The 11,386-nt window shown below is 42.3% G+C and overlaps 1 protein-coding gene across 1 annotated transcript in view; it reads left to right on the top strand.

The window, feature by feature from the left end:
• Positions 1-200: 200 nt before the first annotated feature.
• The window catches only part of Emb (embigin), a 47,558-nt gene continuing 36,372 nt past the window's right edge, over positions 201-11,386 (top strand). The window contains exon 1 of the mRNA XM_070040955.1: positions 201-630. Coding sequence (XP_069897056.1) covers positions 201-630 — 430 coding nt within the window. The remainder of the gene's footprint in view (positions 631-11,386) is intronic.

Raw genomic sequence — 11,386 nt, 5'->3', positions numbered from 1 at the left:
AAAACCGCCCGGGGAGAAGAGTCCTCTTCCTCTCACCTGTCCCGCCAACGCGAGTTAAGGAAAGCCTGGCCTCCAAAGGATGCAGCCAGCAGTCTGCGCGGAGCTTTCTCCCCATCTCCCAGGAGACGGGCTAGACATCACCTGGCCGGCGTCGCTCCCTCCCCAGCCAGGGCAGGCTGGGAGGGCGGAGGCTGGAGAGGATGCGGCGCGGAGGTGGCACCGCACATCCGGCGCGCCTGCAGCCGGCTGCGGGCTGCATAATTGATGGGGGGGGGGGGGGGGGACGGGCGCAATGCAGGGCCGGCCAGGGGTGCCTGGAGCGCGTCGTCGGGGAGGAGGTCAGCGCGGCCCGGCCCCTCCCATTTCTCCTTCCCTTTAAAGCTTGGTCCCCGGGATCAGCCCTGGGCTCCGGGTTACCAGTCACTGTGCGCCCGGGGACTCCTGACGCCGACGGGGGACGAGCCGGGGAGCCGCCAACCTCCACCGGGACGACAGGCGACCTTGCAGGCGCCATGCACGCGTTCACCGGCCTCTGGGGTCCCGGAACGACCCGAGCGCCGCCCGCCGGGCGCCACCTCCTCCTCCTCTTCCTCCTGGCTGCGACGCGCCCCAGCTTGGGGGACCCCGCAGGTGTGTGGTGTGCCGGATCCGGGCTGGGGAGCGTTCTGGCTGCCTCGAAGGGGCGCGCGCTGCCCGATCGATCCCCGCGCGTGCCGGGGAGATCGCGGGCGCCCGGACCCGGGTGGTGGCGCCTGGCGCCGGGATGCTGGCGGACGGCGAGCCGCGGCCGAGGCCTCTTATTGGCTGGGCGTAGGTTACCCGTGGAGGGGATCTGGGGATCTGGGGATCCATGGACTGCGCTGCTCCGAGGAGGGGGGGGGGGTGACCAGGGCCGGGCAAGGTGGGGGCGTTGGTTGTAGGACAGGGTCAGGTTTTTTGAGGGTTGTTAGAGCTTTGAGGTGGCCTCCCGGACTTTGCTAATGTGGCAGGCGTCGAAGTCACATTCCCCAGGGCCAACTCCCTTGGCTGGAGTGGACCGTAAGGCTCAAATATCACCTTGCTTCCTCCTGGCCAGTGCCTGGCTTTGAGGATTTTTTTTTTTTTCTTTTAAAGAGGTGAGTGGAAAAAGCACCAGACCCAACCAATCAACTAAGCAAAGCTTGACCAACTGATGACTTGTGTATCTATGTTTTTTTTCGACACACCTTGATCTTTGAAAATAAAGTTGTTTGTTTTTTGTTTGTTTTGTTGCTTGCTTATAAAACTTTGACAGAGGGATTTAAGTACGAACAGTATCAAGCCCTGTTTCTCTCCCTCCCTCCCTCCCTCCCTCCCTCCCTCCCTCCCTTCCTTCCTTCCTTCCTTCCTTCCTTTCTTCCTTCCTTCCTTCCTTCCTTCCTGCCATTTTTGGCATTTTTGCCTGACATATTTGGCAGCTTTTTGTGTCAGAGCTAGTCTGTTTGACCTGCTTTCCTGTATACACAAATCTCTTAAGTGTTAGCATCTAGGAAGGATAATGGGATACCTCTCTCTCAAACTGGTAAAGACTAGCCACCAGGAACTAAAGTTATTAGTCTTTTTTTAGGGGGGGAATTGGTCCCGGGGCTTGAACTTCGGGCCTGGGCTCTTTTGTTCAAGGCTAGTGCTCTGCCACTTGAGCTACAGTGCCACTTCTGGTTTTCTGAGCATAGAGGCTCACAGACTTTCCAGTCCTGGCTGGCTTGGAACCATGATCCTCATATCGCAGCTCGCAGCCTCCTGAATAGCCAGGATTACAAGTGTCAGCCACCACCATTTGGCTTGGTTTTCAACCTTTTATGGGACGCTCTTTTCATGAGGGTTTAACTTGTACAGTGAACATATCATATGGGAAAAAAAGATAAAGAACGATACTTCATGTTTTATACATCCATTTAAAAGGAGTCATTGTGAAGTAACTTGGGCAAAACCTTCTGGATCACTTGGATCTCCCCATCTTTCTATTCCACATCTCCTTTCCATCATACTCTTCATAAATCATTTTCTACTTTCTGGGTATTCCTGTATTTCTATCACTGTCTCTCTCATACATGATTCACTTCTCAATATTACTTATTTACTTCCTCCCTCCCTCCATCACTTTAGCATGACAGGCACGTGCTCCATGACTCCAGCTCCAGCCCTGAACTGTTGTTTTCAGAGTCAGTGCATTCTGGCTTAGTCATAGAAGTTTGGTTTTCTACATGGAGAGAATTCTTACCAGAATTGTGAGAGACCTTTAAAGATAGGGATACTTGAATCCTGTCATCAAAAAGATTGATTTGTTCAACTGGGATCCATGGATGCCCGGACATTAAGTATGTTTTCTTTTCTTTTTGTTGGATTTCTTTTGAAGAATTTTATTAGCATACATAAGTTATAAAAATCATGCATACCCTCCTACCACTCAGCCAAGCCTCCAGCTCTGATTGTTAGGGCCTTGCTTTGTGCTCCAGAATGCACCTGGGTGAGATCTTTCTATGTTACCCTGCAGATTGTAGCTTGTATAATGGGTGCATACTATATCATCCCTGTTGAGAACTAGTTTCATAAATTTTTCTGTGTGGACTGGACTTAAACCATGATCCTTCCACTCAGCCTCCTACATGAGTTTCCAGTGCCTGGCTGTACATTACTAATTTTCAGAACTTACTATGTGAGTCAAAGTAGGTTGAAAATCACTTCCTTAAAATGACTTGACTTAGATAATGCACTGTTAGGTACTTATTCTTTTGACATTAGGTGTAATAATCCACAGGTGGCTTCTTTGTAAAGGGCAAAAAACCCCACAACAACCCACAAAAAACCCATGGAATAAATGTAGGTGTAAATACATGTCATGCATGGGAGAGTGTAAAGTTTATGCATGGTTTAAAGTCATGTCCTCTTAGCTTTACTTGGGTTCACGTTATAAAATATGACATGTGAAAGGTATGAAGTTAGCATCTAATTTCAGGCTAGAATTATAAATGGACAGGAAATTACAGCTTGTTTTCTAGAGTCTGTTTTGAGTTGTATGAGATTCAGTTTGTTGTTTGCTACAAGGTAATGGAAATTTTGCTGCATTTATTGGTGGTACTAAGGTTGCATGCTTAGTGGGCAAGGGCTCTGCCACTTGAACCATACCCTTCACCCCTTTTACTTTAGTTTGTTTTTGAGGTAGAGGACCTAGGATTGTGAACCTCCTATGACTATCTCCTATAAAGCTGGGATTACAAGTGTGTAATATTATCTGCATTGGTTTTTTGAGATAGAGTCTCACTAGTTTGGCTAGAGGGCCCTGAACCAGAATCCTCCCCCATCGTTACCCTACTCCTGTATAGGTTTTATGTAGATGCTTTGAATTCTTTGGAGATAAGTATTATGTTAAACTAAGACTTTGGGGGCAAAGTTCAATAATAAAAATGGGTATATGTGATTGTGTTTGCTATAGAACAATAGTGTGTCAGAACCTGCATTGTATAACTTATAGCCTGATGAAATCAATTTTGTTATCCTTGGCTTTCAAATGAGAAAATTAGGGGCCAGGTAAAAGAATTGCCCAAGTAGCTGTATGTTGTTACACCGTAGAGAAGGAAACTAAGCACTGGTCAGTCTGACTCCTAAGCCTGTTTTTTTTTTTTTTTGTTTTTTGTTTTAAACCTAGTGGTTACTTATCTTTGAAATAACTTGGCATGGCTAGGAATATTTGCAACTTTTGAAGCTAAATGTTCCCTTTGATCTGAAGGACATGCTGATAGAATCCTAGCCTAAATTTAGGCCCAAGAATTCTCCTTGACTCATCTAAAGCTTTTTCAATTAAATAAGAGAAATAGGAGAATTAAATAGGAGAAATAGTACACAAATGGGATTCTTTCAGCATCATTTTTTGCACTATTGGAACAAATCAGAATAGTTGAAAATGTCTGAGATTCTAAATCAACACCTTACTGTCCAGTGAACATGGCTTGTTTGCTTCTGTGATTACTGTTGTTCTCTCTACAGCAGTTTCCAACAGAAACTGCCTAGTAATAAATAGTTGTTGGAAAGAATGTTATTGAGTGCCTACATGAGTGACACTGTTAGTCTCCGTCTCAGTAGAAGACATTAAGGATTGTGTGTGTGTATGTGTGTATGTGTGTGTGTGCACGTGTGCGTGCATGCATGCATGTGCGCATGCCTGTTCTGGGACTTGAACTCAAGTCTTAGGTGCTGTCTCTGAGCTTTTTATCTCAAGGCTAGTGCTCAATCATTTGAATCACTGCTCCACTTCTAGCTTTTTGGTGACTAATCGGAAATAAGAGTCTCAAGGACTGTTCTGCCTGGGGTGGTTTCAAGCTATGATCCTCAGATCTCAGTCTCCTGAGTAGTTAGGATTACAGGCATGAGCCATAGGTATCCAGTGGCACTAGCTGTTTGTATCTTTAAGGCATTTACAGTGTGAAGCATTTGTTAGTTCAACTGGCTCTTTGTCTTCCTGACCCTCCTTTTCCTTCCCATCTTTCCCTGAATAGTTTCTATAAGACACTGGGGAAGCAGGAACAGGGAGGTTTCTTACCTGAAGGGTGAAGCCAGAGGCATCCAGATGCTGGAGAGGAAGGCATCTAGGAGGAGGGCAGCTCAGGGTGGCATGATAGACCCTGAGCACAGTGATGAAGATGCTTCTGCCAAAGGATGATTTGCACAGGAACTCAGAGCTAAGTAAGAGAACCAGCATTCCTGTGTAGGAGCGGCTAGACATCCACTATGTGGTCCCCACACAGGCATGAGTGCTTTGAAAAGCAAGCAAGAGGGGCCAACCAGCACAGGAGATGGAGCTTCAGTGGTGAGGAAGACGACTGTGGGATTTTGTGGGAGATTAATTCTGTGTAAGGAAACTGATCAAATAAATAGGCAAGGATAACAGGACCTAAGAATTATGCTACAGAGAAGGAAATAATAATGGGGAAAAGTAGGAAGAGTACTGTGATACTGACTTGTGCCAGAACCATTGCTGTGAATTCATGATTATAAAATCTAGACTCCACATAGAGCTCTCCTATGACCCAGCAATCATACTTTGGGCATTTACCCAAATGATCACAAACAAGATCATCCTAAAGCTACCAGCACAACCATGTTTATTGCAGCATTATTTACCATAGCTAAGATATGGAACCAACCCAGTGCCCCTCAGTAGATGAATGGATCAAGAAAATGTGGTATATATACACAATGGAATTCTATGCCTCCATCAGAAAGAATGACATTGCCCCATTTGTTAGGAAATGGAACGACTTGGAAAAAATTATATTAAGTGAAGTAAGCCAGGCCCAAAGTAACATAGGTCCCATGGTTTCCCTTATTTGCAATAACTAGTATATGTCTGAGTCAAGCAGAAAAGGTCAGATAAGTTGATGTTAGGTGAAATGAACGCCAAGATAAGGACTCAAGTGGTTTTTCTTGCTTGCTATTGTTTCTAACATATTTATAAGATGATTTCTTTGTTGCTTTGTATGTCCCTCCCCCACAGTATAACCCCTGCTTTCACTGTATTTGATGTTGGTATAATTTGTGGAGGGGAAGGGCAAAACAAACCGTTTAAATAGAGATACAAGTAGACCCATTACAACAATGAGATGTACAAGTCGTTATGTCAAAAAACGAACTTTACAACTTTGGCGGAGGTGAGGGGTGGGGGGTGAGGTGGGGAGGAGGGGGCGGTGGTTGGAGATGGGAAGGGGAAACAAAGGAGGAGACAACAATGCTTGATAAGAAATGTACTCATTACCTTGCCCATGTTATTGTAACCCCTCTGTACAGTATTTTCACACACACACACACACACACACACACAAATAAAATGAAATTTCTCTCACCTATGCCAACCTATGTTTGTGAAATGCATGGGTAATATATGCAACATGTCATGCATATTATGTACACACATGTGTGTATATTATTCACTATTGTATGTGCTTTATCTATGTGTTCCACTGAGGTGGATTAGTGATCTCCAAACAATTTGTATATTCAGCACTCAGATCTTGTATTCAAGGACCATATTAATTGTAATGGGACATCTTGGAGAAATGGCTGATTTTAGAGGTGGAGTGGAAAAGTCTGGAACATTTGTGTCAGCAAACCTAAAGAATGATGAATCATGTTTAAAGGAGCCAGAGGGAAGGGGTTCCAATTGAAAAATCTAGGACACATTGAACATCAGCTTACAGAAAACTACTGCATGACTATTATTATTATTATTATTATTATTATTATCATTATTATCATTATTATTATTATCATTATTATTTGAGATGGGTTTTGCCATATAGACCAGGGTGGGTGGCCTTGACCTTAGAATCTTCCTATCTTAGGAATATAATAATAATAATATAATATAATATAATATAATAATAATAATAATAGTGCTAATGAGCTGATAGGGAGGAATGAAATGAATCAGTGAAATGTTTAATGAGACACAAAGCATTAGGTAGTTTCAAAGAAACCATCCACAAAGTTCTTATAAATATAGTGGGAGAAAGAGTCACTTATGGACAGAGGCCCTCTGCTTTATAATCAAATAAGCAAAATGAAAAGCCAGGAATGATGCAGAAGCTTCTGTATCTGTGCTATGTGATAGGACACAATAAGGAGACAGCAGGCCCTCTGCAATGTTTCTGCCAAAGGTGTTTACTTAAAATCTAACAATATATTACAACAGAACTCACCTGGATTTTCCTATGTGCCAAGGTTAGGAGAATCGGGAGAGACAGGAGCTGTTCAGGGTGAAAGTCACCAGAGTGACATGGGAGTTTGAGTCAATGTGTGATTCTGAATTGGATCTTTTGCTAAATAGTACTAGGTGGGAGGATGGAGGTTGGCCCAGGAGAAGAGCTGGTGGTGTGGGGAGACTGAGCTGGGTGTGGAGATGTACTGGTATACCAAAAATGCTAGCTTGTTGATTTTAATGTGGTTTTGGTATGGTAAGAGCATATTTTCTTCGTAGCAAGCATACAGTAATGTCTTAGAAGAACATGTATCATCGGGTCAGTAATATAGCTCTCACTTGGCTCAGAGAGAAACATGTTCTGTTCTTGAAACTTCTGCATTTTCCTGGCTATTTGAAGAGAAACAAAAAGTTCAGTTGTTTTTGAGAAAGCCTAATGTAACATAAGGCATCAAACTGCAACAGTTGTTAAGAGATGGTCATTCTGTTTACCTTCTTTGTACTGTTTTCCAAAGCAGTGTATGTCCTTAAACCAGAACTAGACTGTCTATGCGGAGGATGTGTGTTCTAGATTAAATCTGCAGATTGTATGATCTTGTATAATTTGTTTGCATAATCACTTAAATATTTCACAAGGTAAGGTGAACTCTGAGAATAAACAAGTTAGCACATGTATATTGATGTGGAAGGGGAAAAAATCCTTTCAACATTATGATTTTGGAAATAAACCCTAATAAAACATCATCATTATTCAAGCCTAACAAAATATTTTAGGCAATCTTAGTATTTTTTAAAGTTATTGAGGTCATCAGAACTAATGTATCCCTAATCTCAGGGATATATCAGAATCTTTTTATAGCCAGTTGCACAGTTCTGAGAACCTGAAAGAGAATTTTGATTGATCTTGAAGTCTGAAGTGCTTTTGTGAGTTGTCCAACAGCAGTGAGCTAGCTAATAGCCACAACTTTATTTCCTGATTTCAATGCTCTATGCAACGTGAGGTTTTTCTTCCTAAAAACAAGTCCCCAGTAGTCACCTGGCTAGAGGGTGCTGGTTTTTGGTAATAATTGGTGTGAAGTCTTCATGCTTTAAAATATTTGTACTTAGGCTATGGAGAGCAGGACCATAAAATGAAAAGGCCATTTGAAGATGAACAGTAATCACCATATTGAAGAATGAAGGATGGGGGTGGGTGGGTGTATGATGTAGCTATTCAAAATGAAGGTTTCTCTAAAACAAAACAAAACAAAAAACAAAACAAAATGAAGATTTTTCAACTATGGCTTCATTGACATCTTGGCATGGGTATTACTTTGTTATTGGGGACTGTTAATGAAAAATGTTTTATATAATTACATGAAAGTACACATTTTGCTTGCAGTTAGGGATTGGATGAGGTCTGGAAGCTTTTTTGCTCAACTACCACTTGAGCCAAAGCTTCATTTCCAGCTTTTTGGTGGCTAATTAGAGATAAGGGTCTCACAGACTTTCCTGCCTGGGCTAGCTTCAAACCATGATCCTTGGCTTTTAGTCTCCTGAGTAGCTAGGCTTGCAGGCATGAGCCACCAGTACCCAACTGTTTTTCTTTTGTTGTTGTTGTTGTTTGTTTTAAATTAATCTTGTCCAATAGGTTCTGTTCTGTGTAAAAAAATACCAGTTTCTTATCTGGACTGTTACCTGTCTCTGTTTTATAAAGGCTGACTTAGAAATTGTTATGTCAGAAAAAAAAAAGAATTTGTTATGTCAGGATTAAAGACTTTTATTTTCTTGACAAACTTTCTTTGCTCTTTTCTTGATAAATTCTTTCTGGTTGTAATGTCTAGAACTCAAAACAACCTTTCCTCCCTTTTCTTTTCTCTCCTTTGAAATTTTCTAATCCAGTTTACAAACTAAGTGATAGAAGTTCTATATATCTTAGGACCCAGAAATACAACTCTAAATACGTTTTTTAAGAAGCATTACCTTTATTTGGTAAGTAGATATTTTAAAGCTTGATAGTTATAGCTAAGCCATATCATTGCTTAAATGGCTTAAATTTTTCTTTTTAGTCAGTTGTGGGGCTTGAACTCAGGACCTAGGTACTGTCCCTAAGCTCTTTTGTTCAAGGCTAGTGCTCTACCACTTCGAGCCACAGCTCCATTTCTGGTTTTTAAATGATTAATTGGAGATACAAGTTTTATGGGGACTTCTTTACCTGGGATTGCTTCGAATTCAAATCCTTAGATCTCAGCCTTCCGACTAGCTAGGATTATAGGTGTGAGTCACTGGTGACTTTTTGAAGAAATCTATTCTTATTTCCAAACCTTTGTTTTCTAAATAGTCTGTATATCTACACTATTCCTTAATTGTGTTTTTCTGATGGAGTCTTGTATAATTCAAAATGCTAGGTATCAAAATGTTAGGATGAAGATTTAACTAATTTTCAGTATGCAATATTGAAAGCAACCAATATGTTGATGGAATACCAAGAATGATAACTTTAATTTTAATAATAGCTTATATCTTTTCTTTGCTCCTTTTTTTTTTTTGGTCAGTCATGAGGCCTGAACTCTGGGCCTGGGCGCTGTCCCTCAGCTCTTCAGCTTCCCTCCTTCCTTCCTTCCTTCCTTCTTTCCCTCTCTTCCTTTTCCCTCCCTCCCTTCCTTTCCCTCCCTTCCTTCTTCCCTCTCTCTCCCTCTTTCTTTCTTTTCTTCCCTCCTCCTTCCCTCCCTCCCTTTCTCCCTTCCTCCCTTTCTCCTTTCCTCCCTCCCTCCCTTCCTTCCCTTCCTTCTTCCTTTCCTTCCTTCCTTCCTTCCTTCCTTTCTTCCTTCCCTCCTTTCTTTCTTTCTTTCTTTCTTTCTTTCTTTCTTTCTTTCTTTCTTTCTTTCTTTCTTTCTTTCTTTCTTTCTTTCTTTCTTTCTTCTCTCTCTCTCTTTCTCTCTCTCTCTCTTTCTCTTTCTCTCTTTCTCTCTCTTTCTCTCTCTTTCTGTCTGTCTTTCTTTCTGTCTTTCTGTCTGTCTTTCTTTCTGTCTTTCTTTCTTTCTTTCTTTCTTTCTTTCTTTCTTTCTTTCTTTCTTTCTTTCTTTCTTTCTTTCTTTCTTTCTTTCTGTCTTTCTTTCTGTCTTTCTGTCTTTCTGTCTTTCTGTCTTTCTTTTTTTCTTTCTTTTTTCTTTCTTTCCAGTGTTTAGGGGTCAAACCCAGTACCTTGTACCTACTAGGCCATCACTTTACCAGTGAGTTATGCCTCAGCCCTAGCTTATGAAATTTTATAGATGAAGTCCAACCAAACTTTTTTCCTTGTCTTCAAATTTGCTTCGATTAAAGGAAGCCCTAAAGTGAGTTCAAATGTTCTCTTAATATTTTTAGTAGCTGTTACAGCACATATATGCCATTTGTTTTCAAAGTGTTAATGACATAAATTGTGAGCCCATCTAGTGTTGTCCGTTACAAAATGTATATGAAAAATACCTAAAAATGTAGAAAAGTAGAGATAGTTTTGCTATTTCTCAGGAAGCCCTCACAGGTAGAAGGTGGGTGTAGAGCTGTCATGCCCCATGTCCCCAGACGAAGGAGGAGAACATTACTTACCTCTAGAACAGTCATTGATTGTTACACTTTCTTGTGGTTTTTGCCTCCGTTTTTGCATCTGTAAGAGAATGCCAGATGCAAAACTTTTAGAAATGGTCAAGAAAAGGGTGGGTGGGGTTATAATCTTAGCATCAGGATTCAGTACGTGCACAGCTTTCTTAGTCCATCCTTGCTGGAAGTGAGAAGCGTGATATATCTATATATCTATATCTATATCTATATATCCAGATAGACCTGTATTTGCCATTTTGTATTAGAATGCAGCTGCTATTCTACCCCCCTTGAGCCCCAGACACTCCCAGATCTGGAGCTGAAGTTAATGACCCTCCGGCAGGGAGTACATGACAAAGTACTCATTCCAGACCCCCCTCCCCACCCGGGCCTGGGTTCGGAGATAGTGGCCATCTGGCAACCACTTCCCCGGGGCCTGGGATCAGAGATAGTGGCCATTTGGCAACCACTCCCACCCAGGCCTGGGATCAGAGATAGTGGCATCTGGCAACCACTTCCCCTAAGTCACCCTAGAAGTACCGTCCAATTAGTTTAGAGCACAACAGTCCTCTAGCCTGACCAATTATTAGCTTTGTATTAGCTTTTCCTGCTTTGTATTGTGCCAATCATCCACTAGAATTATGATTTAAATTTCCTGCGTGGTGTATTGATTTGTTGCCAATACATACTGAGGCCTTACCCCTACCAAAGAACATATAAAAAGTGCTGTAACCCTGTGCTGGGGGCCTCTCTCTGCACTGACATCAGTGCACAGAGCTCATCAATGAATGACTCATTGCTGCTTGCATTGATCTTTGGTCCCTGGTGGTCTTGTCGGGCGCTCCAAGTCTCCCGGCATTATAGAAGTGTTTGTGGTGGATACTTGTTCTCATGAAAGCGCTGAGCGCACTGGATCCCATTGTGAAACCCCCAAGTAAGCAAGTCACTGGCAGAAGTTGGATTGGGACACAAAAAATCCCTGTGTTCCTATTTTATCTTTCTTTTTGGTGACTCAGCTTAATCCTTTCAGGGAAGTATTCAAACCACCTCTGCTGGAATCTTCTGCCAATTTCTTTTACACGTCAGTGTTAGCTAAGTCAGCTTTCTGCCAGCTGTCCT

Source organism: Dipodomys merriami, unplaced genomic scaffold (genome assembly GCF_024711535.1).
Source record: "Dipodomys merriami isolate MVZ:Mamm:240054 unplaced genomic scaffold, mDipMer1.0.p SCAF_30, whole genome shotgun sequence".
Classification (NCBI taxonomy): Eukaryota; Metazoa; Chordata; class Mammalia; order Rodentia; family Heteromyidae; genus Dipodomys; species Dipodomys merriami.
Note: the sequence above shows the minus strand (reverse complement) of the source record. Positions and strands in the feature narration are given on the sequence as shown.